The sequence below is a fragment of the Episyrphus balteatus genome, chromosome 3 (assembly GCF_945859705.1).
Source record: "Episyrphus balteatus chromosome 3, idEpiBalt1.1, whole genome shotgun sequence".
Lineage (NCBI taxonomy): Eukaryota > Metazoa > Arthropoda > Insecta > Diptera > Syrphidae > Episyrphus > Episyrphus balteatus.
In genome coordinates this window covers 108061171-108088793 of record NC_079136.1, presented here as the reverse complement: position 1 = coordinate 108088793, position 27623 = coordinate 108061171, and the positions used below count along the sequence as shown (strand labels likewise).

Sequence of the window (27623 nt, the reverse complement as noted above, 5' to 3'; positions counted from 1 at the left end):
TTCCATATAAAGTAAATTTTTTTTAAGAATACCATAAATACCTTGTTGTCAATCAACCTTATCGGGAATTCCCTGGGAAATATTTTCCCCTAAGAATTTTTCCCTTCCCGGAAACAAGTTCCCCACGGAATTTTTTTTCCTTGGGAACAAGTTTTGCCAACATGAAAATAATAAATTAATTTTCGAATATAATTTGTGAACAATTTGACAGCATGTTTTTAGTGAAAAAAAATTGTTTGTTTTTGTTCTAATCGATAAAAATTAGAAATCTGTCAGATCGCTTACAAATTTTAAAATTTCCCGTTTTTAATCGAGACTTAAAATTTAATGGAGTGGGAATAAATTGGGCCTTAAACTTGAACTTGGTGAGTTTTTGATGAATTTGATCTTATTAAGATAAATTTGTATTTTTTTATTATTGTTTATTATTATTTATTATTGCTAAATAATTGGGAAATATTCTGTCAGAAAAAAACACAAGATTTCCCATAAAAAAAGAGTTGCCGATAGGTATTTTTACAAAGGAATTTTTTCCCAATTTGGAAAAGTTCTCGATACCAATTTTTCGAATATGGGAAAAAATCCATGGGAAAAAAGTTCCCGATTTAACCAAATATCCATATCAAAATTTTTCACCAAAATCACTTTTAAGTTAAAAGAAAAAACGCTTAGAAAGTTTAGTTTTTTTTAATAAAAATCGCCAAAAATTACCCAAATTGTGCAAGTTGCAACTGATGGTGTCGCGAACTGGGTTGATCAATTGATAGATAGACTCCACTAAAAAGAAGCCTGGTTATCTTCCTCTTATGGGACATAAGCTTAATCCTGGGAGGCAAAATTGAGAAATTTTATTTATGACCACGTTTTAGGTCAAAATATCGCACTGTGCGACGGTACCATGGTCTATCGACAGGACATTGTTGTGTAGAGAACAATTATTTACTCAATGTATCTTTTCGGTTCTACATCTCTACATTATCATAATATGATACATACATATTATGTATATGAATAAATGTCAATATCATTATTTGCTTAACCTGGTTTTAAGTCCTTATTCTTTTTAGTTACGCGATGTAATAAAGAACACACATCTTAAGAGACGCTTTGTTTTAATGTAAACTGATTAATAGACACGAGCAGAATTTCATTACAGGACATAATTATCGACCGGGCTCTTTGACTATTGCGACCATTTTTACTGACATGTGGTCTATAGAAAATCACTTAAAAAATCACACATTTTATTTGTAGTTTAGACCCATAATTACCTATGGTGCGTGGCTTGGCACAAAAGAACCGATCTTGCAACAACTAGGAAATCACTAGATAAAGTGCAAAGACTCGCATGTGTCTGCATCACCGGGACTATGAGAACGTTCCCTACAGCAGCAATGGAGGTTATTCTAGATCTAACTCCACTCCACATAGTTATTGAAAGTGCTGCTAAGGGAGCTATCATAAGATTTACCAAGGAAGGAACTGGGGCTGGAAAATGCATAGGCAACAGAGAAAGAGAATTCCTGTTCAGATCCTCAGAAGAAAACATCCTTGACTTTCCAAGAGATGCGATGGTCACAAATTATAACTTTGCGAAAAACTACATCTCAGTAGTAAAAAAGATTGGGTAGGTGAAATTATCAACCACTCATTTTAAAAAATAACATCAAATGGTATATAGACGGGTCGAGAACAGCGGAAGATACTTGGGCAGGCGTCTTTGGGCCTAGTACCAAACTCTCCGTACCAATGGGTCAATCCCCAAGTATCTTTCAAGCTGAGGTAAATGCCATTGTAAAATGTGCAAAAATAAACCTCGAATTAATTCACCGAAACAAAAACATTGCCATTATGTCTGATATTCAAGCTGCCTTAAAAGCACTTATGTAAATCCTACACTAATTCACCAAAGATTCAAACACCTGGGTTGCTACTAGGTGGAAGAGGAAAAATTACACTCTATACTCAATTTCCTGAAAGGAATTATGTAAGTGGAGGAGCTCCAAAATGAGGAACTATCTCATGACAATCAATTAATCGATGTTATTTGTAGAAAATTTTATGATGCATTCTTAAATTAATTACAAACACACAAGAATGGTTGATAATTGTTAGCCACTAGGCCTTGCTCCTTTATTATAATATTTGTGATGAGTAATTTTTACGCTATTTTAGAATGCTTATATAATTTTTAAATATTTAATCCAATAAAAGTATTCTTTGGCAATTTTTTCTAAACATAAAGCAAAAACTATAAATATTAACAGAGTTCTTTACCTCAAGGTATCCCACCCTTTTCTTAATTGATAAAAAATTAGGCGTGTTTTTTTTGGCAAAGATATTCGCAGTAGGATTTCCCAAGTATCGACACTGGACATAAATTTATACGTATGCACTCACCAAGAGAAAGGGAAATGTAAAATTATATCCGCAGCTTGGTATAGCTTCTATTCCTATCGGCAGCTGCGTGTTCTTTTTGTAATGCATGTAAACGCCAACTGCGGATACGGATATCAATGCCAAAAAACACAGCTATTGATGAAATGTATACTAGTTGCTCAAGGGATACAAATGCTAAAAAAAACAGAATTACTAGAACCCTGAGGTTTAAAAGGCTTTAAAGTACCTATGCTTGTGCTTTTAATTAACGAGGATTTAAAAAAAATTACAATGCGTTAGACAATAATGTCCTCGATATGGTTAGTAATCCCTTTAATTATTTGTACTTACCTTCTTAGATAACTTTTCAACTTCACCCAGATCAGACGTTTTATCCAGAGGAAGTGGTGTTAATGTTACTGAAACATCTTTTATTATATCACGAAATGAACTAAAAAGATTCATATGTAATGCAAATAATGTAGGTAAAATCAACCTTTTCTTACTGATTGATATCATTTGCATCTCCAAATATTCCAGCCTTCGATTCAGCTTTCCTCTTTTTTGCTATTGATGTTCCAGAATTCTTCATCGGCACACTTGAAGATGTAGAGTTAGAAACTGCTTCGGCAGTTGGGAAGACATTATCTGTAGAACTTAATGTTATATCCACTAAAAACAAATTATTCATTATTGCAAATCTAAATAAAAGAGCATTCAAAATACTGACTCCCCATTCCTGAGCGACCTGCAACGTTAGCTAAATTTTGACCACCGGTTGACCCTCCCCCTGCGGCAACAGAAACTCCCGTTCCACCGCTACCATGTTCTCCAAAATCCTTGGTTTTGTATTTACTTCCTTTCTCCCGCGAAGATGATGAAGAGGATGATGAAAACTCTTTATCTTTATCTTTGCTTGAGCTTATTTTATTTAAATTTTTGCTATGTTTGTCCTTCTCTTTGGAACTCCCAAAATTGTTGTTTGGTTTTACATTTGTGTTCAAATTCATACTGGCATTAGAGCCCCCACTAATGGATGTACTTTCATTGCTGCTAGATGGTACTCCAAGGGTACACATTCCACTATTCCCAGGCACTATGGCATTTGTTCCACTCAAATTGTTTGTGACACTGGGCGTTACAGCAGATGAAGAAGACGACAAACTTGATTGCTTGGAAGCAATTGAAGATTTTCTTTGTTTTGTCGAAGAAATTCCAATAGTACCACTAGTAGAAGCAGAAGAACTTCCACTTGCATTTGTTATTTTTATACTTGTTGCTGATGTAGATGATGCTGTAGCACTTACTGTCGAGTCAATTTCTTTTTCTGGCGAGGAGCCAGAATCGGAACCAGAAGAGTCATGAGTGATTGGTTTATATGGTGGGATGGTTTTAACATTGCCTCCTTTTTTCTGTAAATAATTTTAATTAATATTTATTACAAAAATTTGTTTAAAGATTTTGGGTGAGATTTTCAAGTTATTCGAGTATCTTTAATGATCCAATTATCTTGGAAGTCATTTCGTAACTCGTTTATCAAAAAACGATATCATTTAGACGATGGTTTGGTTTCCGTAACTTCAATAATCACTATAGTCGCAAACGATATCGTAATTTTTTCTTTCTGTAACTCCATTATTATCGGGGGCTATCGTGAATAAAAATTTCCCTGGGAATGTTTCCCATGTTTTAAACATGGGAACGAAAATGATCATAAAAAGTTTCCCTCGTAATTTTCTTCCCTGGAAATAAATTCCGAGGGAGATTCACGATCGCTCAAAAAATTCCGAGGGAAACAAAATTTCCCTGGAGATTCACGATAGGGCCCATCATGAAAACGATTGTACTTGGACGATAATTGGACGATAGCTAAATAGGTATTGTCCTGAGTATATTTGTAACCTAAATTAATCCTTTTTGTGAATTAAATCATTTTATAGAAACTGTTTGTGTAAACAAGCACAGATAAAATTGTCTGCGATAAAATAATAATCTTCTTAGGATGAAAGAACAATAAAAAAATATTGCAAATTATAGGGTCAATGTGGGTAAATGTAAACAATTTCATCTTTTTTTTCTTTTGACTTTACATTTTAATATGTTTTTACGGAAAAACTTGACATCTTCAAATGCAAATATGAAATGATGGCAATTCTTTTTTATAAATATAAACAAATATTTCCCATATTGTTTAAATTACTGTCAAATATGGCATGTTTACAAATACACCACCATGTTTGTGTTTTTTTTTACAAATTCGGGGTAAATGTAAACAGTGGTTTAAAATTTAGATTTTCCGCTTTATCATATGGATAACGACTTGAAAAACGTTCAAGAAGGTATTTGACAAAAACTTTTTCAAATTCCAACAAAAGTTTTTGTTTTCTTCCTTTGATTCTTTATATAGACACCCAATATGCATCCTGAGCAGCTCTGAACGTTAATTTTTTTTTACGTCAAAGACCGATTTTGCAACATCATCCACTGAAGTTGATGTGTTGGCTACTTTAAAATGTGACTCCGTGGTACTTTAGCAATAGTAATTGACTAAAAATACTTTATCTTTAATAAAACCAATAATTTCAGCAAGAATATATGTTTATATTTACCCTCAGAATACGTTGTTTACATTTTCCCATTATGAAAAATATTCTGGGGCAAATGTAAACACATGCAAATCGACATAAATGTCCTGTATTTTAAAGTTTGTTTGTTTCACATAGAATCTACATCAAAATTCAAAACTAAAAAGTATTTGCAAGTTATACTGACTTAATTGAATCTACAAAAATATCTAATATTTCTGAAGACTAACGACTTGGCACTTTAAAAAATTATCTTTCACGGAAAATAAGCTCGCCGAATGAATTCTCTCTTGACAGCAATGATTAAAAGATACATGTGTCCGCGATTTGTACTAATGTATGCGTCAAATAGATTTAACTGAAGCTTGTTATGAGCCATGTTCTCATTTACCCCTGTTTACATTTACCCACATTGACCCTACATATTCAAATATTTTTCATCTCCACCTTCCTTAACTTTAAGTTTGTATTTCAAAATAAAACACAATTTCTTCTTTGTTTTTTCCTACTGCAATGTTTTTTTAATTTGTATGGGCAGACATCATTTTATTTTTCTCAACCCAACCCATTACTTCACTAAGCACCCCAAGGTATGCAATTCCATGATGACAGACGAGACAATCTTCAACATAAGGGGTAAAATATGCCAAGATATTACACTAAGTTATCTTTCACCTATCTGTCTTCGATATCGGCTTAATATCGCTTGCTTGCATGATTCGTCTACTACATACTTCCTTTAATGAAAACATGATATGCTCTGATGGTTGTTTTAAAGTTAAAGACGTGGAAAGTTTCAAATACCTAGGCATACTTATAGATTTTCAAATGAGTTGGAAAAAGCACACTTCTAACTTGAAAGATTATCTAAACAAAGTTGTTAGGCAAATCTACCAGCCTGTATTGCCAATTTTAAATTTTGTCAACAATGGTTTATTTAAATCTAGGGTTCAATACGTAGAATATTTTTCGAAAATGAATTTGGTCACTGTACCTAACACAAAAAAAGCACACTTTTCTCACTTTTATTTGGTTACTGAAACTCTAGGTTACAGAAAATATAAGATGCGGGAGAGTCCTATAGATCGTTTCAAATCAAAAGTCCTGACTCTGAGTTTATTTTCTCCCTTTCAATAAAATTGAGAACAAATAAACGAAAAACTCGATTTTATTGGCTCATTGCGACAAATCAGCTCAAAAATAACAACAAATCATGCTTGTTTGAATGAAAGAAATGCTAGAGAAAAAAATAAACAAACGAAAAATCAGAATTTATTTTTTATGATTTCTATGGTGACGACTCCAAAATAATTGAAAAATAAAAATAAGATATTTACTGCCCAATTCTACAAATGAAAAGATCTGCATAGAATTTTAAGTTATGAATTGCTATCATATAAACTGGACATTTCTGGTCCATTTTCACCTAGTCCTATAATAATATCTTCGGCAAAGTTATCCCATCTGCCTTCAAATGATAAATAATTAAATAATTGTATGTTTTTTGTATTGCCCGCGTTAAGGAGTGATGCAAGCCCAGGAGACTTGCCTCCGCTTTCAGAGGCTAACCCAGTGAATCTCACAGACGGATCAATTAATTAAAATAGGGATAGCAAGAACTGTTCTTCTTTATTTTATCGTAATTTCCTTCCAGTAAGCGAATGAGTTTTTTTTATTTTTGCTCAATTTTCCATGGGACTTTTGATTTGAAACGACCTATATCAGCCTTCTTACATAATATAAAATTATAAACATAAAGCTTTTGCTATTTTCTATCAACTGCAGTGAAATAAATACTTGAATAGCACACCTTTTTACTTACGATATAGGTAGTACGTATTAGGTACTATATATCAAGTTATGCATTCGTAAAAAAAAAGTTCAGATAACAATTTTCCATGATATAACGATGATAAAGAATGCGAAAAAAGTGGGTCTCGAAAGTCCTTCTGTCTATCAGTCAGTCTATCATTCTGTCAGGATGTCTGTCGGTCTGTATAAGGAGCTACAGCCTAAACGGATAGGCAGATCCATTTCAAACTTGGTATGTAGCAGTTTTTGGGTCTTGTACAGAGGGATTTTTGGAATTATTTTTTCGACCAAAAATAACGGTACCTGTCAATTTTGGAAAAGTTTAATTTTCTTATTGATGGTACCTTCCATAGAACCATTTTTTGAATTTCCAACTATTTTAAAAATTACTAGTTAAATTTTAACGAATTTTTTTATGCAAAAACATTTGCAGTGCTGCTAAAAACATTCCCGTTTGTTTGTCATTTTCATCAATTGAAATTTTAAAACATAAAACTAGAACAAAATATTGTTTTTATATTTTTTCTAGGTCGTTCATATATCAGTTAAGCAATTTCAAAAGAAAATAATGATCTTTAACACTTGCAAAAAATTGAAAAATGAAGGAAAGTCAGAATTTTGTCGGTACAAAACTAACCGGATTTTTTTAATGTTAATGTTCAAAGTTAATATTTTGATCAAAAACTTATGTTTTCGAAAACTGCTCGGCAGCAACGAGGCTTGGACTCGGCCAAATTAAATAAAAAAGAACTAGGAATATACTCCTAGTCATTTTTTAAAGCTACGAGTACGTTAGTTGCTGAGGTGTGCTTTTTCTTCTCTACCTGTCACTTGAAGATTGCCCAGAAATTTTCAATCGGGTTCAAGTCGGATAAATCCGTTGATTTGGTGTAACGGGGTAGAGCCTGCAGCTGAAAAACCCCCAAACTATCACTGACCCTCTGCTGTGCTTCACGGTAGAGGCACATTTTTTTGGTTTCAAACATGTCCATGTTTGGGCGCCTGGCTGCCATTTAACAATCGGAATAGAACAAGTAAAAATTGCTTTTATCATTGAAAAACATATTTTTCCGTTTTGTTATCGAGCAATTTAGATGATTTTTTGTAAAAAACCATGATGAAGTATTTAAACTTTAAAATTTAAATTGTTTCTTAAGATCCTTTCATTGCCTACCTTTTAAGACAATTCTTATGCTTAGTATTAAGGAATGGCTTTTTTCCGAGTGGAAAGAGATTAAGACAAAATCTCTCAAAGCCTTCCTTACTGTACTTGATGTTGAAGGCAGATTAAGCTCCTCACAAATCGTTTAAGAAGTCGCAAAAGGATTTTTTATTCGCCTTTCAGTTTTTAAAGATATTTTGTTATCGCATCCACCCAAGTGATCTGCTTCAACTAATTTTTCTCTTTTTTACTTTTTGACGATATCATACTTACTTGACGTTGCAATTTACATCATCGCAAAGGGATAACATTTTGTTTTATTTCCACTTGAAAGTGTTCTACGACTTACTAACGAATTTTATGACTATAATTCGTTTTTTCCGTTATTCCATTAAATAATTTATACAAACTCACAAAATTTGTTTGTCACTGCAAACAAAAATGTTACAGAAGTTACGCTTAAAACTGTTACCTCACCACCGAGAATCGAAATCCTTGAAAAATCCGGTTAGTTTTGCAGAGACAAAATTCTGACTTTCCTTCATTTTTCAATTTTTTGTAGGTGTTAAAGATCAATATTTTCTGTTGAAACTGCTTAACTGATGGAAAAACCGATGTGTACACCATCTAGGCTATCCAAATTAAACTTTCTCTCATTGGTGAACTTAAAAGTTTTTCCATTTTTCATCCCAGAATCTATGCTTTTCACCGAGGCGAAGGTGGGAAAGTTTATGCCTTGACAAGAGCGCCGCTTTTCCACATTTTCTTTCGTAGGAATGACATAATTCCACCTTAATTATTTGCTGCACTTGTCGTACTTCCACTACGACAAGTGCAGTTTAACGACGGCAAAACGGGTTGTCAGAAGTGGTAAGCATTTGAGAAGAACAAATCTTCGCAAAAATTACCACTTTACAAACCACGAAAAGAAACTCACCTCCAATCGTAAAAAAAAACTGTGTTAGAAATTGCAGATCGAAAGTTTTGTAGAAGGAAACAGCTTTGCACTTAATGACACTGCCGTCACAGTTATGCAGACAACTTAAAATAATTCTTCTCTCTACGAAGGTCATAAAAAAGAAATTTAGCCCTCAGGGTCAACTTAATTCATTTTTATCCTTTGAAAAATCACCGGTTGCAAATTCGACTTTCACGACAAGTTTTTTTTTTTTTTACTGGAGGCGAGTTTCTTTTCGTGGTTTGTAAAGTGGTAATTTTTGCGAAGTTTTGTTCTTCTGAATTGTTTGCCATTTCTGACAACCCGTTTTGCCGTCCTTTAACTGCATTTCATACCGGTTTTCAGCTTAATTTTTAGCGCGAAGTCATGCTGTTCAGATCATTGCACATCTATCGGCCAATGTTGTGGCTAAGCAACTTGGACTGTAAATGTTTTTTCTATACCCTTGAATATTGCGCGAATAACTGCATACTAAATTTTAACTTGTGTTAATTTTTGTCCCAATGCATCGTTGATTTCGACCTAATTCAAAGACTTCTTTTATTTTGGCCATTTTTTCCGCGCCTAAAGATTTTTCCCGAGCCGGTTTCGTCCTTACAGGTTATAGACAATCAGATTTATTGACAGACAATATTTTGAGACCAACTGACCCATGCAACTCATTATTTATTAACATTTTTGCTTATGAACGTATTCAGATGAGCCAAAAAATATGCTTGTTTTTATGAATAGATTTGGTCTAGCTACCGTGTGAGAAGAACGGTAAATCCCAAGACAATTTTTTTTTCTCCTAAGCTAAGCGCATAAAGATGTTCTCTCTACGTACATATATAAAAAAGATGTACCACTGCAATAAATATCAAGCCAGGCTAAAAATAAGATGAACTAAAATGTGGACGTATTCAAGTGACCGGCAGTGTAAATAAAAATAAAGGGTGGCAAACAATCCAGTATATGCCTGTCATCTTATTCGTGCAAGGAGTAAAAGTTAAATATCCTTTATATGGTTTAAAAACGAATAAAATCGCACACCTTTATAATTATTTCGGTGGGTGTACCTTTCTAAAACTTGCCATACCAAATTCATTAAATTAAACTGCATACTTTTTTCGGACCTCAATTTCATTTAAAGAGTTGTTTTTTACAAGAACGAATTTTAAGTTTTTTTAATACATTAATTTACCAAATTTTTATACAGGGTGTCCTAAAAGTAATGGATCAAACGAAATATGCTGATAGGCCAACTTAAGAGCTCTCAGAATTTAATAACTTGTTTACCACAAATCCTTACGGGTTTCGATTAAATGCAGTTCTTGTGAAATTTCGAAAGATCCCTACTTTGCAACAGTATTTTGCTTCCTCCGCCCATGATTGATTTTAGTTTTTTACTGTTCTTTCACTAAAAAAGTGCCTTATAAAAGAAACAATTAATTGATTAAAATATATTTCATTTCATACGCCATTTTGCTGCAAATTAATTAACAGTTTCAAGTTTTATAAAAACTAAATTTCTTATTTTAGCAATGTTTTAGTGAAAGAATAGTAAAAAAAACAAAAATCAATTAAGGGCGGAGGAAGCAAAATACTGTTGCAAAGTAGGGATTTTTCGAAATTTCACAAGAACTGCATTAAATCGAAAACTGTAAGGATTGGGGTAAACAAGTTACTAAATTTTGAGAGCCCTTAAGTTGGCCTATCAGCATATTGTGTTTGATCCATTACTTTTGGGACACCCTGTATAAAAAGTTTTTAGTTGTAAGAGCAAGTTCGTGCGACCCAGTAGTGCATTTTATTTTTTAATATAAGTGGGTACTTTTACTATTTGGTATGTCCCCTTATGCACTTGCACTCTCTCTGTGATTAAGATCATTAATTTTCAATGTCCCGTAAGTTAAATTTTGCAATTTTTGTGGAATAAGAGCTCCCATTTTGGCTCACTTGAATAGCATATCCCCTTTTATATTTGATTTCGTGTACAAATCAAAGAATGTGGAAAAGCAAAAATGTTCTCCGATGCCTTTTAGTACTTTTCAGTTAATTAAATTTTAAATGGGTTGAAATTATTGAAATAGAAAGAAAAAGCGAAAATCAAATCACTTTAAAGTTTAAAAAAAACGCTACAAACTCGGAAAAGGTTTTCAATATTTCTACGCAACGAGTCATAAACTTGAGTGAAAATGGAAGACAATTGTAGTGGTGACAAATGCGACAAAAGAATTAACCGGAATGATGATTATGTGTTATGTAGCGGGATGTGCGGGAAAAAATTCCATATCAAATGCGTTGAGTTAAGCAAATTTGATATGACGCTACTAAAAAACAACGCAAGAATCAAATTCATGTGCATAGATTGCCCAAATATTTTATCTGGTCTCAGCAAACAAATCGCCGAAATCGCGAAAAATAACATTGAATTAAAAAAAATTGTGGATGAAGCAAAAAATATAAGTGTACCAACACCAACACAACAAAAAGTCTCCTATGCACAAACACTAAAAGAAAATAGTGAAGTTATAGTGCTTAAACCAAAAACAGATCAAAACAATGAAAAAACAATAAACGATTTAAAAAATGTTATAAATCCACGGAACATGAAATTAAAAATAAATGAAGTCAAAAATGTTCAAAACGGTGGTATGCTAATTAAATGTGATAAAAAATCGGTTAAAACCATAGAAAATGAAATAAAAACAAACATGAGTGAATATGTTGCAAAAATTCAAGAACATCGTAATCCGCGTATTAATATTGTTGGAATGAGCGAGACAATTAGTGAAGAGGATTTAGTTGAAGCAATTAAATGTCAAAACATGATCAATGATAGTGATATAAAATGTGTCAAGATATATTTATCGCACAAAACAAAAAAATATAATGCTATTGTGGAAGTAAACAGTGTTACCAACACCAATATTATGAACATGGGTAAATTAAATATTGGATGGGATAGATGTCGTGTTTACCAATATATAAGAGTATTAAAATGTTATAATTGTTGTGGCTATAATCATATCGCAAAATACTGTAATAAAAATAAAATATGTATGAAGTGTGCTGGAAATCACGATGTAAAAGATTGTAATAGTGATATATATAAATGTGCTAATTGTGTTTCTTTAAATGAACAAACAAATCTCCAGCTGGATATACATCATGCAGCATCTGACAATAATTGTCCAGTGTTTTTAAGAAAGCTAAAGGCTGTCGAAAATCGCGATAGTTTCTAGCAACTAGAAATTTATCAAGTGTTTTTTCTCAAATATCGAAGGTCTTGCAAACAACTTCACCAGTCTACAGATAACTATAAATGAATATAACTTTGATATCCTAGTATTAACAGAAACTCATGTGACAAAAAACCATAATGTGGCTGAAATCCAACTAGACGGTTATTACATGTTAAACTGTGATAGTGAATCTAGTCACACTGGTGGATTAGTGTTTTATATTAAAAAAATATTTAAATGCTCACTCGTCAAAAAATATGTTTTTGCGATGAATTTTTGGTGTCTTATTATTAAAGTGCAATATGAAAATACAACTGTGATATACCTAAGTGCAATATATAGATCTCATATGTCTACAAAAAATGCTTTCTGTGATGATTTAGAACAATGGATAGACTTTCTACAACAGTGTAATAGTAACTATATAATAATGGGTGATTTTAATATAGACTGGCTAGACCAAACAAATACATACACCAGACGTATAAACCAAATAATAACAGACAATAATTTAACCATGTTAAACACAGAACCAACAAGAATTACACAAACATCAAGGACTTTAATAGATTATGTTTTAACTAATAACAAATACCTTTGTAGTGCTCAAATAAAACATACTCTAAAAATTAGTGATCACGAGGCTATTGAAGTACTCATTAAATGTACACGAAAAAAACAAAATAAGAAAAGTATTAAATATTGTAAGTACAATAAAGAACATTTCATAAATGAACTTAGAATAAACCCTTTTTTTTCGATTTCGACCCTAACATTCCTTACAACGTAAATGTGCTAAGCGACAATTTTGCTAACGAATTAAAAAATTTAGTCGACAGTATGGTTATAACACGAGTGGTGCCATATGAAAACGGAGAATGGTTTAATAACACGTTAAGAAGTGCTAAAACACGTAAAGTAAACTTCTATAAAACAGCGACTCTTTCAAATTCACTCAGTGACTGGCAGAATTATCATCAATATAGAAATTATTATAAAAAGCAAATTGAAACTGCAAAGTCTAATTTTATATCTAATAAAATAAATAGTGCAAATAATCAAAAAGATATGTGGAAACAATTGAAAAAAATATGTTCTCAAAACAAACAAAGAAGAAATAACAGAAGTGCAATTTGAAAACTGTGATATAGAAACTAATAGTGCAATAATAGCTGAAAAACTGAATAACTTTTTCATTACGAGTGTAAATGATCTTACTAATTCTGTGATATTTTCATTATTTAAGTCTAATCCAAGAGTGAAATATAGAATTTAAGTTTACTTCTCTGTGATATAAGCAATACCTTAACTGTGATAAATAAAAAAAAACGACTTTAATTTTATGAATACTAAAATGTTTAAAGATGCTATTGAAATTGTTGGTCCTGTCCTTTTGCGTATAATAAATACTTCATTTAACTGTGGTGTCTTCCCCGAATCTTGGAAAAATCACTTATCCTTCCAAAAAAAGAAAATTACAAGTGCAATTAAATGTAGTGATCACCGTCCCATAAATATGCTTCCATTATATGAAAAAATTATAGAAAAAATTGTATCCATTCAACTCCAAGAACACCTCGACAATAATAAAATCTTAAGTGTATACCAATCTGGCTTTCGTTCAAACCATTCATGTGAAACTTGTGTAAATTTTGTAGTAAGTGACTGGAAAAGAGAAATTGACTCAAAAAATTGTGTTATAGCTGTTTTCTTAGACCTTAAACGCGCTTTTGAAACAGTCAATCATTTTATATTATTAAATAAGCTAGAGAAATATGGTGTAAAAAATACGGAACTCAAGTGGTTCAAATCCTTTATATGCAATCGATCTCAAAAAACAACAGTCAACGATAAAATGTCAAACCCTGCAATAGTGAATATAGGAGTTCCACAAGGAACAATCCTAGGTGTCCTTCTCTTTCTGCTCTATATAAATGACATGGAAAAAGTGATACAATATTCTAAACTAGTACTATTTGCTGATGACGGGTTGCTGTATATATCAGGAAATAATCTAAATCTAATAAAAGAAAATATTGAAAAAGACTTAAGAGCAATATATACATGGCTAAATATGAATAAACTTGTTCTCAACACCAATAAAACTAAATTTATGATACTAAATAATCCATCACCTGATCTGCAATTTAACATACAAATCAATAATACTATAATAGAACAAATAACCTCAATTAAATATCTTGGCATTGTGTTAGATAACAAATTATCATTTAATGAACACATAGACCACATATGCAAAAAAGTGTCAAAAAAGTTAGGAGTCCTTAGAAGGACGCGTAAAAATATTTCTAAAAATAGTGCAATAAAAGTGTTTAATGTAACTGTCAAGCCCCATTTTGAATATTGTGCAAGTCTTCTCTATTTGTGTAACATAACCCAAAAAACTAGACTACAAAAATTGCAAAACAAAGCCATGCGAACAATACTAATAGTCCGGTCAATTTAGACATCCGAGGTTACATTAATTCCCAGCAAGCTGAAAATTGGTAGGATTGTTGGAAACACCATCATAAATTAAATCTAAAAAGTCCTCATCGATCCGAGGTGTGGAAAAAAATTTACGGGGGGTCAAAGGTCAAAAAAATGGGTTTTTCACGATTTTAAGCAAAACGGTAAGTCTTATCAAAAAATTTTCAATGCAAGAATTGTAGACCAGATTATTATATATAAAAAAGGTCATGACACTTTTTTTCCTAAGACCCACCGTTTCTTAGGTATAACGATTCAAAAAGTTGAAGTTGAGTTGTAATCGTCCTAATCAGGCCTATTCTGAAAAAAAACTCCTAACTGAAAAGTTCCTGAAATTTCATTATTTTTTTAGCTTGAATTTCGTTCTTCAATGGTTAAGAATATGGGGAAAGCAAAAAAAAAATGGAAATTTTCGCCATTTTTCAAAATGGGGGCCCTTCTCCCGAAACCATTTCCTTGGGAATTTTTGTTTAGAATATGTCTGAATATATACAGGGTGTGCAATAGAGAATGGACAACCCTAAATTGGCTGATAGCTAGACTTATGACTGTTCTAAAAACAGATAGAAAAATGTTCTATCGCAACCAGTTCATAAAATATTGGCTTTTTTTCGTTCAGTGTATTTTAAATTTTATCATCTTATGTTTTCGTTCACTACAACCACGAATGAATGAATTTTATTTATTTCTTTTTTTTTTAATTTTCTACAATAATTGTATGAGTACATAAACGCTTTAAAAACTGCAAAGCTATTGCACATTTTCGTAAAAAAAATTTTGAAATCTGTGTTTTGATGCAAAATGTAAAAAAAGTATTTTATGAAAAATTTTAAACACCTGTGGTATAAAATAAATCTATGGAAACCTAAGTGGCCAACTTTCTTAAAAATATTCTGGTCTAAGGGGAATATTTTTAAGAAAGTTGGCCACTTAGGTTTCCATAGATTTATTTTATACCACAGGTGTTTAAAATTTTTCATAAAATACTTTTTTTACATTTTGCATCAAAAAACAGATTTCAAAATTTTTTTTACGAAAATGTGCAATAGCTTTGCAGTTTTTAAAGCGTTTATGTACTCATACAATTATTGTAGAAAATTATAAAAAAAAGAAATAAATAAAATTCATTCATTCGTGGTTGTAGTGAACAAAAACATAAGATGATAAAATTTAAAATACACTGAACGAAAAAAAGCCAATATTTTATAACTGGTTGCGATAGAACATTTTTCTATCTGTTTTTAGAACAGTCATAAGTCTAGCTATCAGCCAATTTAGGGTTGTCCATTCTCTATTGCACACCCTGTATATATTCAGACATATTCTAAACAAAAATTCCCAAGGAAATGGTTTCGGGAGAAGGGCCCCCATTTTGAAAAATGGCGAAAATTTCCATTTTTTTTTGCTTTCCCCATATTCTTAACCATTGAAGAACGAAATTCAAGCTAAAAAAATAATGAAATTTCAGGAACTTTTCAGTTAGGAGTTTTTTTTCAGAATAGGCCTGATTAGGACGATTACAACTCAACTTCAACTTTTTGAATCGTTATACCTAAGAAACGGTGGGTCTTAGGAAAAAAAGTGTCATGACCTTTTTTATATATAATAATCTGGTCTACAATTCTTGCATTGAAAATTTTTTGATAAGACTTACCGTTTTGCTTAAAATCGTGAAAACCCCATTTTTTTGACCTTTGACCCCCCGTAAATTTTTTTCCACACCTCGGATCGATGAGGACTTTTTAGATTTAATTTATGATGGTATTTCCAACAATCCTACCAATTTTCAGCTTGCTGGGAATTAATGTAACCTGACCCCCTTATTTTAGTCTAATTTGACCGGACTATAAAATGTGATCGATATAGCTCAATAACTTCAATGCTTGAATCATTAAATTGGCTAAATATCAACCAAAGACTTGGCAATGGTGTTTGTATTCAAAATAAAACACAATCTTTGCCCAGAATACCTACAATCCAGTGTACCTACAAGAAGAGTAATACCATATAACCTAAGAAATGTTGAAGAGTTCAATATTATCCGGACCAGAACTAGTAGAGCACAAGCCAGCATACTCTACATGGGATTACAAGCCTTTAACTATCTTCCAATCAACATTAGAAACATCAACAATTTGAATCAATTTAAAAATCAAATATTTATATATGCCAAAACTTATATTAATTAAAATTTATAGGTCAATTATTTTGAATGTAACATAAATATCAAATGTAAATTATCATTAAATATAAATGGCCACTGAGCCAAATAAAGTTCAAAATCAAAAAAAAATCAAAAAAGCCATTAAAGCTTAAGAAAAAAATCATCGGTTAACCCCTCCCGTAAAGAGCAACACCTGAGTTTTTGTCGATCTTAAGACATGAAATAAAGCATCTTTTCTCCGATGAGAAAAAAAAATTAGTTAAGAGGGTCCAGTTGGCTTTAACTATTGTTTTCATGATTTGCGAAAGAAGGGTCATGCATTGGATCATAAAAACAGTAGTTTAAACCTACAATAATGTGCTGTAACTTTTTGTAGAGCCAAAATAACTTCGTCTTTTATTTAGATTTTAAATACATAAAGCCCTTTTATTGCACAGTTCTTGCAAAATTAATTCTCATTATTATTATTTACGAAACATTAACCTTTTGTCTATTTTTTTTTTGAAGCATTACAGACTTGACTGAGGATACAACAAAGTGACACAGTATTGTATTAACACTGAATTGATCAACTCTTTTCATTGATAACACCCGAAAACTAACTTGAGAATTTGTCTTACTATCAGTACTATAGTGCTATCCATCGGGGGGAATAATCTCTGAATATTCACCAATTACCATTTTGCTATTCATCGGGGGGAATCCAAGCTCACGTCGGTCCATACATTTTCAATCCGCACAAAAAATGTTGGGGGTGTGTAATTTTGGTTGTAAAAATAAATTCACCATCGTTTAAATGAAACTAGGTCGTGAGTTCAAGCCCAGCTCGGGCAATTTTCAAAATTAATTGAACATAAGCGACTTAGCACCACTGAAAGGAGTCTGATGATCGGGTTGGTCCCCGTGAAATAGCTATAACTCGCGCCTATGAACTTGGTGGTAACACACACAAGTTGTTGTTGTTCATTCAAAACCTTCAATATAAATTGATTACACAAGCAGCTGCCCTGCACGTATTGAAAGATATACACAAACCTCTTGTAAGAAACAAAATGCCACTTCTCACAATTTTTGAAGTATTTTTTTAGCATGTAAGGGTCGTTTTTATTTTTTCTAGTAAAAAAAAAAAAAAAAAAAAAACAAAAAAAAAATTTGTTTCCTTTCAATTTACTTCGTCGCCATTGACGTTCACGTGGATGTCAAACAAAGGTAAGATAATGCAGTTCACCCGATGGATAGCAGAATGACAGGGTAGTGTTATGTCGAATTCCTTTCAGTTTTTAGAATCGCCTCAAAAAAATGGAATTTTTGGTGTTAAAAAGGAACATGAAAACAAACCGAATTCTTTTTGCGATTGTGTGTGTGTCAATCGACAACAAATTTTACACGAACGTCAAGCTGAAATCAAAACAATTTCTGTAAAATAAAACCAAAGGTTCCTTTGATCAATAATTTTGTTTATTTGCTTCGGTAATATTAATTTAATTTAATCCAAATCAATAGGAAATTGCAGATATTATTAAGATCTGAGTGAAGATGAAGTAAAAGGTTAATTATTTGGCCGTATGCTGTGGTTTTACAGAGAAAAAAATTTCCTGAAGATAATCACGAGAAGAAAAGTCACAGTAATTTGACTTTTTCACAAGAACTATGCCAAGAAAAATTATATTTTGATCGCACATTGTTTTTTTTTATTTATTTCATATTTTTCCGCAATAAAAACACGATATTCCATTATAATTTACTCTTTATTTGAAGTTGGTATTCTCAAATAAACAAACAACACGAAGGAATCTTTCAGCTTGACGTTTGAGAAATGTCCAATGTTCCAAGTGTGTGTGTGAATCCGTGTAAATCTCTCAAAAAAGAGGGATTACAAAAAATTCGAATTCTGCTTCGTTTGAGGCGAATTTTTTTTCTATGGAACATGATTTTCAGAAAAAATTCGCTTCGAGATCGCCGAAAATTCGATTTTTGCATTGAAAGGAATTCGACATTAAAGTGGATCGAATATGTGAATCGGATCAGAGATTCATAGGGCTGTATGTCTGGGGCGCCCGCCACCCATGTATTCTAGCTGTAAGGGCCTTAAGTCAATAAAACTAAATTTTTTTTATGAAAAACTATCAACAAAGAATAATGTACATCCCAAAGGTAAATCAACGACAAGAAGAGACAAATACGAAGGAAGAGAATTTGAATGGCATCTAGGAAAAAATAATTTTCTTGGAACTTTTAAAAATCAAAGAATATGATTTAAAAAGCCCTTGCGCACATATTATTTTGCTGTTATTCATTAAAATAAAATTATTGTATTGCATTAAAGCTCTTACAGCTACAATTATAGGTGTAACCGTTGATTTTTAATATTTTTTCCACACTAAGTAAATTTTTTTATTGCCCCTCCCGGCTAATCGAGAGGAAATAGGCCCTCATCCCATTTGCATTCTTTTTGGCACATTCCTACTGAATTATCTTGTATAAATGTAGTGTTTTCATGTTACTGTAAGAAGCAATTGAGTTCAAGCGATCTCAAAAATCATCACTATCATACAAAATACTGCACTGATTTTGACCACCGTATTTAGATTAATTTTGGTTATCTTACCAATTTACTATAATGATGTTGACAATATCCGCAATACTTGACGTTGTCTAAATAATTTCCAGCTTCTTCGCACAAGAGACCTAAGCTCTGAGCACACGTTACGTGAAATTGTTGCTTGCAATTAAACTTGTTACATTGCATGCATGCCCCTACATTAGCTCTGTTGGGCTTTCCGATTTCTTGGCAGATATAACAAGCTGAAAAGGTAGGTACATAAAAAAAAATTATTATTAGACACGATCAAAAGCAAATATTTTACAACTTACTTTTTGCATATCTTTCTGAAGGAATCAATTGCAAAATGATCGGTTCCATTGTTGTCACATTTCCAAATCTTACCTCTGGGATGTATAAAGCGCATACAACATGTGCCCAGCCTTGATTATCTGTGCGTTTAAGAGCTCCATCACGCGATGGACATAGCTCACAGCGCACGCGCGCTGGACGCTCTTGACTCTCACATTTCCGACAGTACCAAGGTCCGGTTGGAACCGTCACAATGCCATAGCAAGCTTGGTGGACAGCTACTGTACAATTTTGGCCATCACAGTATACAAGTGGGTTCTCTGGCCATCCCCGCTCGTCTGAACAAACACAACATCCACCGACCATCTCCTTCATTCTGGCCTATTCTTCAGATGTTTATCTTCCTCGCTTCATAACAAACGGAGCCATAAACGTTTCAGTGAATTGAATTAAGCATCTTTCGCAAGATTGTACAAAATAAAGAAATAAAATAAAATTAATATAAAACGAAAGAAGCCTTCTTCTTTCCAAATTAAGTTTTGTCTGCGTCAGCGTTGTGAAGTTAGATTTTTTTTTCAAGATGTTTATATAACTGCAATATAAAGAAAAGATAAGAACTGATATAATTTAAAGCGATTGGTGCTGTAGTTTTAAAAACTTAAATACATATACAGTCGAATTTATAAAAACTTTACAGAGAATGCACATTTTTATGACTCTCGACAGAAAATTGTTGTTAAGTTTATAGGTAAAACACAACACAATTATGATTTATTTTTTACTTGGCTAAAACTAAAAATACGAAAAAAGATACATAGGTTCAAATGGCCGTACTTCAGTTAATTTTGAATGAAAAAATCTGGACAAAAATAGTAATCAATGAGTATAAAAATTTTTTGTTTGCCTATTTTTAACTTTGAAATCGATTATTTCAAAAATAATTGGTTAAATATATTGATTTAAAAATTAGAATTAAATGTATAATTCTGCCTTTCGGAAATAGTATCAATTATAACTGTAAGTGTTGATTGTATTGAACTCCTCTACAAAAAACCGTTATAAAATCCTGGCGCCCAAGTTATCCTACTATGTGCCAAAATAACATTTTTGTTCGGTGTCTTATCGTTCGAATTTCTGTATCTGAGTTTAAATCGTAAATTTTTTTTTCTAAGTCAATTTTGAAATGATTTTCATAAAAAATATCTCCTTTGATTTGGAAACAAATATTAACCCTCTTCCTTTGGGAGGTGGCGAAGTACTTCTAGTAGTTTACTAGCGATTTTCAATGAAACGCACTTTCAACGAATTCAATACAATTCGTATCTACTCGGGAAGAAGGAGTAGATGATAGTACTAGATTAACTAAAACATCTACTATTAGTAGACTACCACCTCCAATGGAACAGGGCTATTATTAAAGAATATTTTTTAAAACAGCATGTTGTTTTGAAACCATATACATATTGATGTAGAAGATGGGTAAATGACGAAAAAAATTGAATTTTTGAACTTTGTCAGCTTATAGAATCTAGGTGGTTTAACCAAACCACATGTTTTATATATTGTTGAAAAGGCCTAAATGCTAAACTGTAAAGAAATGAGGAACCTAGGAAAACATACGCCCGCGTATGTTTTTAAACCTTGTTTTTCTTACACAGTGTAATTAATCCTGCACGATTTTGTAAATAAAACATCAAAAAAGCAGCCAAACCATTTTCACAAACACCTGACAATCCAAACGTCCAACTACAGCAACTTCAACAAGTACTAATCTATCTGCTTGTAAATATATAAGTCATCAGTAAATTTCTTCTCGGTGAGTTCATCCTTAGTTTATGTTCTGCCGAGTAACTATTCAAGAGACTACACACCACAATTTGTTTTCTCTTTATTTCACTACTTTTACATCAGTTGTTTTACGTCTAAGAACAACAAATCATCATCCATTAGTTTTGACGTTTACCCCAGCGCCATCTGTCGTGACCTAGAAACCCCAGAAACCCTATTAACACTGCATAACGTGATCAATAACGAATTTTAAATTTAAAAAAAAACTTAACTGATAATTAAAAATTATAAAGTAATTTCGATTAAAATATAAATTAAACAATAACTGAAGCAGTATGGCAAACTGTGGATCTTGCGAACAAATCTGCGCTTACATAATAGACTCCATTATGTGTAGTGGAAATTGCCGAAGAACTTTTCATGTTCTATGTATTGGCGCCTCGTTTAGAAGCATCAACCTTTTAAATAAAATGAAATCGTTCTACTACTTTTGTGACAAATGCGATCCATTTTCTGATAATAATATTGTTCGTGACGTTCTGCAAAACATAGAGCAGTTAGAAAATTTAGAAAAACAATTATTTTTTCTCTCTGACAAAATCGAAAATACAATATAACTTCAATAAAATATACAAATATAACTTCACCCTCACAACTACACGGAGAAAACAGACCTCATACAGTAGGTGGCCACATGATTATGACCGATGAAAATTTTCACAATTTTTTGGACTTTGCTTCTTTAAAAAAAAAATTAGTATTGGCATAATGTTTTATACAACCGTACATTATGGCAATACTAATTTTTTTTTTTAAAGAAGCAAAGTCAAAAAAATTGATGACGATAGAGGAAACCACCATTTTTTCAATATTTCGTGTGTTTTCCTTTTGTTGCAAAACTGCCTGTATTCTTTCGGGAACTCTTTTTTTACCTTAATGAGTTGTTGTTCCGTGCTTGTAATGATTCAGCCACTCACCTCTTAGCTTTTCCAGCAGTTGGTATGAGGTTTTCTGCAGCATTTCGCTAAGAACCCCCAAAGAGCGTTATTTGTGGAATTCATCCCTGGAAAATTACTAAGCCTGTTTATTCTTTAATTTTTCTTACTTGGGAAGTACGTGACACTCTAGCGTTATAGAAGAAAGCCGTTATAATAATTACTGTACAGAAAAAAATAAAATAAAATTAGTTTTTAGCGTAAAAAAATTGTGAAAATTTTCATCGGTCATAATCATGTGGCCACCTACTGTAGAATTAAGCGGATCGCACCTTAATTTAAGCGGATTTATGCCTGGTTTTTTTAACTAAGATGACTTTCTTCTTAATAGTACAGGTGAAATAGGCATTTCAAAAATAAAAAATTGTTACACTCATGAAACTTGGCAAAAAGTTTGCTTTTGGGATAAGAACCAAGGATAAAAAAAGTCTATAAAAAAAGTTGGGTGGAAGGGTGTTTTTTCGCGGACAAGAGGGAGGGGTGAAGCTCAAAAATATAATGAAAAAAATTGCTTGTGAAATATCATGTTTTTAAGGTATTTTTTATGATGAATGAATGACATAAAAATAAAGTCAATACGATTGCTCTAAGAAAATTTTTTTGGGAACAACTATGTACAGATTTTACTGTCTCTTCGAAAAAAAAAAAATTACTTTTTATAAAAGCTCTTTATTCTTGCTTTCTATCCCAAATTCAATGTTTTTACCAAATTTCATTAGGGTGACCCATCATTTTTGTTTTCACTAAAAAAAAACACCCTTTTAATCATGATATTTTTTACATATACCCATATTTTCTCTACAAATAAAAAAACAACCTTTCACATAAATTTTTTTATAGATTTCTCTTATTCGTAATTCCCATGAGAAAGAAAACATATTTAATGAATTTCGTAAGGCTAGCTTTGATTGATTTTATGGGACTTATCACGGATTTTCCTTGTTTTCCAAAAAAAAACACCCTTTAACCTGAAATATTTGTATAGACTATTGGTTCTTGGTTTCTGTTATAAATGAAACATTTTTACCAATTTTTATTGGTGTAACAATGTTTTTGTGGTACTAATTCCGAATTTCATCATTTCTTAAAAAAACAACACCCTTTCACCCAAGATAATTATGTACACTTTATACATTCTTAATTCTTATACCAACCAAAACTTTTTCACCAAGTTTTAAAAATTAATAAAATTTAAGTCAGCAGTTATGATACCTTTTTCACACATAACTCAACCCATAACAAAAATTAAAAAAAAAAAAAACGAAAATGAGATATGTACGCTGCGGTGCTCTTACTCTGAAAGTATGACTCCCTGAGAAAAATTATGTACTAGAGAAAGAAATAAATTATACCTATTTGCAATCAGAAAGATCTTTGCAAATCTTCTGTTCAACAAATCGGTTTCAAAGATATTGAGACTGTTACGTTTTTTCAAAATGGCGGACGCCCTACACGACCAATTGATACGGCTTTGCCGTTTCAGTTAAGATTTGCAAAAAAAAGCTTAATGTGTAAAACTCAATATTGAATTTAAATAAAATCTAACCTTATCTACATATGTATATATATGGTGTCCTAGCTTCGACGTAGCCATAAATAAAATTGAAAGTGTTCAAAAACGCTTTTTACTATTTGCTCTTCGACATCTCCCTTGGGACCCGAATCTAAATCTTCCGGCTTATGAAAATCGCTTAAAGCTTCTTGGACTGTCGACACTTAAGAAACGGAGAGAAGTCACCAATGTTCTTTTTATCTACCAGCTTATATCCGGATCAATCAATTCACCTTCTATCCTCAGCATGCTGAACATCAACACTCGCCCAAGACTTACTCGCAACCCTTCATTTTTTTATATGGCTTCATCCAGAGTTAACTATGGAATTAATGAGCCTGTTAATATTATGTGCATGGACTTTAATCAATATTATCAAAACATAGATTTTAATTTATCAAAAAATATTTTAAAGACGAAACTATTTAATTGTTAATTATGATTTCTTAAACTTTCTAAAATAACTATTGTTACTATTTTAACAACTTAGACACGTAGTCTTTAGTTGAATAAATAAATAAATAAATAAAATGTAAATAATAATAAAAACTTTTCATTAAAAATTACCTGACAATAAATCGAAGAACACATACAACAATAAAGGCGAACAAAAAGTTGAAGGGAAAATTATCATATTAGTTTGGTCGGCAGGTCGTTGACCCTTAAATATTTATTTTTCGAGCACGTGTGTTTTGAAGATACTTTAAATACAAATAGGTGATTCTCAAACATAAAAAGAGATTTTTATTTAGATATACTGCGAGTGAAGCAGTTTGTATACACACATAGAGGACAAAACCATAATGGGAACACATCTCAGCGGAAAAGGAATAGAAGAGTGTAATAGTGGTTGATAAAAAACATCCAGCATATAACATACCATGATATGCTGATGAAATCGAATGAGGTCAAGAGAAATGAAAATCAAGAAGAAACAGAAAAAGGTGCACATTTCACTGTGTTGGTTCTTTTTTTTCTTTAGTTCTGGATATTAGGAACAAGTACATGCATATTTACAATATAGAAGCAATGCGTTGGGTAAATGAATAATTCTCTAATTTATGTGTTCTTAATTTATATGACGGCGTGTAATAACACGAAGATGAAAATATGTTATGAACACTGGCTTAAGTAGTTCTTATTTCATGAATTATATACTTTATAGTTACATAAAACATAAGAGTAGGTACAGTTAGTTTTATTTGAACAATATTTTTTCAAAAACTTTTTCAACTTGGTACATTAATGTCGTTTTCAATTGGAATCACTCAATGATTCAGTTATTCACTCATTCACTCAATTCTGAAATTTAATATCTGTATGGGTGAAAAATCAAATAATTTTTTTTTGTTTTTTCACTTGGAGAAAATAAAAAACTTCAGCAGGCTTCTGAATGATTCCTGACGCTTCGAAAACAACATACCTTTATAAGTATTAGGTTTGTTCGTTGCGAACTCTAGGGCACTCTGGGTCGCTCCGAACTCGTTGTCAAGCGTTTTTTGTAGCTACTTCTTCAATCAGAGTTATTTCCTCTGTGTTCGATGTTGGATTGGGGTCAAAATTCCGAAAACCCAAAATCCAGAAAACCCAGAATCCCTAAAACCCAAAATCCCAGAATCCCGAAACCCGAAGTCCCGAATGGGATCCTGAAAAATTTTCGGGATTTCGGTTTCGAAAGCAATCCTTAGTGTGTAATTGAATCATTTATTTGCAAAACATGATAAGTCCACTTTTTTTCAAAATTCGTTTTTTTGACTAAATTTGTACTCCAGGGATAACCACGTCTGTCTTTAAAATATGAAGTATCTACTCCATCTAAATCCGATTTTACAGCTACGCGAAATATTTTTTTAGTATCAAAAACAGAATAAGTACCGGACTTATCATGTTTGAAAATAAACAACAGCTTCTTTTTGTGTAAATGGTATATTAGATAAATGGCTGAAAATCTTAAGTTTAAAGCTACTTTAAAGTTAAATAAGCAGTCACATCCGTTTATTTTCAAAGTATGATAAGTCCAAAAGCGTTTTTTTTTATCTTTTGAGCTATCGCTCCAAAAATTAAAAACGAAACGGCATTTTGTAGCTAGTCAAGAGTTTTACAGAATATATTTTTTATAAATTTTTCTACGCATATCAAAAGAAAATTTAAAATCATGGACTTATCATGTTTTGCAAATAAATGATTCAATTAAGGTGCTAACACGTAAAAAACAATATAAGTGTATGATTCCGTTAATATCTTTTTTTTACATGATTTCAAGTTCTTATTGTGCTTTCAGCAGTGTTTTGTTGTGATTGAGTTAAGTTGGAAAAATCGTTGATCTTAAATCAAAAGATAATTATAATTTAATGTTTAAATTGTTATTTATTTGGTTTTAATTTTATGTTTCAGTTAAAATTTCAGTGAAACACAATTTTGAAGTTTTTTATTTTTCTATTTTATTTTTGGGATTTTGGTTTTTCGGGATTCTGGGTTTTATTGATTTTGGGTTTTCGGGGCTCTGGGTTTTCGGGATTTTGGGTTTTCGGGTTTTTGGGTTTTCGGAATTTAGGGTTTTCTGGATTTTGGGCTTTTTGGATTTCGAGATTCTGTCCGTCTCCCTTCTGTTTCTATATTCATTACACTGGTTAGCAATGGTTCTGTTGCCGAATTAAAAATATACTCTTCTGAAAGTTTTCGGTGTGCTGAACTCGAATCCGTAGTCAGAAAAAATTGATCAGCTCCCGTTTTTGAAATATTACCGTTAGAAAATGCAAAAGAACGTTTTTTTGACTACTTCGGACCTTATTCTTTAATATATATGAGGAAAATTGTTAGAAGATATTTAGTACCGGTTTCTATAAAAACTATTTTCCTTCTTTCAAGAACTTTTTTAATCTTTCCGATATCTTTGTTATTGTCCGAGATATCTTAAAATGAAGAAAGTGGCTTTGGCTTCATATATCATAAAGGAGATAATGACGTTGTAAAATTTATGAAATATGCAAACAACTGAGCATATCTCGGGAAGTAAAAAAGATTTCGAAAAAATTTAAACAGATTTAAAAAGGTGGAAAATAAAAACCGTTACTAAATATGCACAAACAATTTACCTTATATAAAAGAATTAGGCCCGATTTACTGCACTTTCTAACGGTAATATTTCAAAAACGGAAGCTGATTAATTTTTTCTGACTACGGATTCGAGTTCAGCACACCGAAAACCTTCAGAAAAGTATTTTTTTGTTCCGGCAACAAAAAAAAAGTTAAATTTTCTTAACCAGTGTTATTACAGTCTGGATATTCTCCATAAACTATTTTGTCTCGTCGGTCTTTTATTTTCCATATCCGGAAATAATAAAGAAACACACTCCATCTCCATATTACCAGCTATTATTTAGTGATTTATATATAGGGGCGCCTTTGCAAAAATTAAATTGGTTGGAGGAATATTAGGATTGCTTCAATCTTTCAAAAGAACGAAGATTTTGGGCACCATTGTCCTTCCGGAAGCCAAACAAATTAACCCAAAATTGGGGGGCGCCTTCATTCTTCAAAAAGTTTAGGACAAAAAATACGAGCGCCGTTAAAAAAGTAAAATAGAAAAAGATTGTGGTGCCTTTGTGCAAGTAAAATAAAACATCGATTGGAAAGACTTCTTTATTTTTATTTATA

The 27623-nt window shown here is 31.9% G+C and overlaps 1 protein-coding gene across 7 annotated transcripts in view; it reads right to left on the bottom strand.

Moving 5' to 3' along the window:
• The window catches only part of LOC129914491 (protein AF-10), a 117755-nt gene that overhangs the window by 72500 nt on the left and 17632 nt on the right, over positions 1–27623 (bottom strand). For all 7 annotated transcript variants that reach the window (XM_055993774.1, XM_055993775.1, XM_055993771.1 and 4 more), the window contains exons 2-6: positions 19652–20223; positions 19386–19582; positions 3110–3791; positions 2886–3051; positions 2731–2830 (exon numbers count right to left, since the gene is read on the bottom strand). In XM_055993774.1, the coding sequence (XP_055849749.1) occupies positions 2731–2830; positions 2886–3051; positions 3110–3791; positions 19386–19582; positions 19652–20006 (1500 nt within the window). In that variant the 5' untranslated portion in view covers positions 20007–20223. The remainder of the gene's footprint in view (positions 1–2730; positions 2831–2885; positions 3052–3109; positions 3792–19385; positions 19583–19651; positions 20224–27623) is intronic.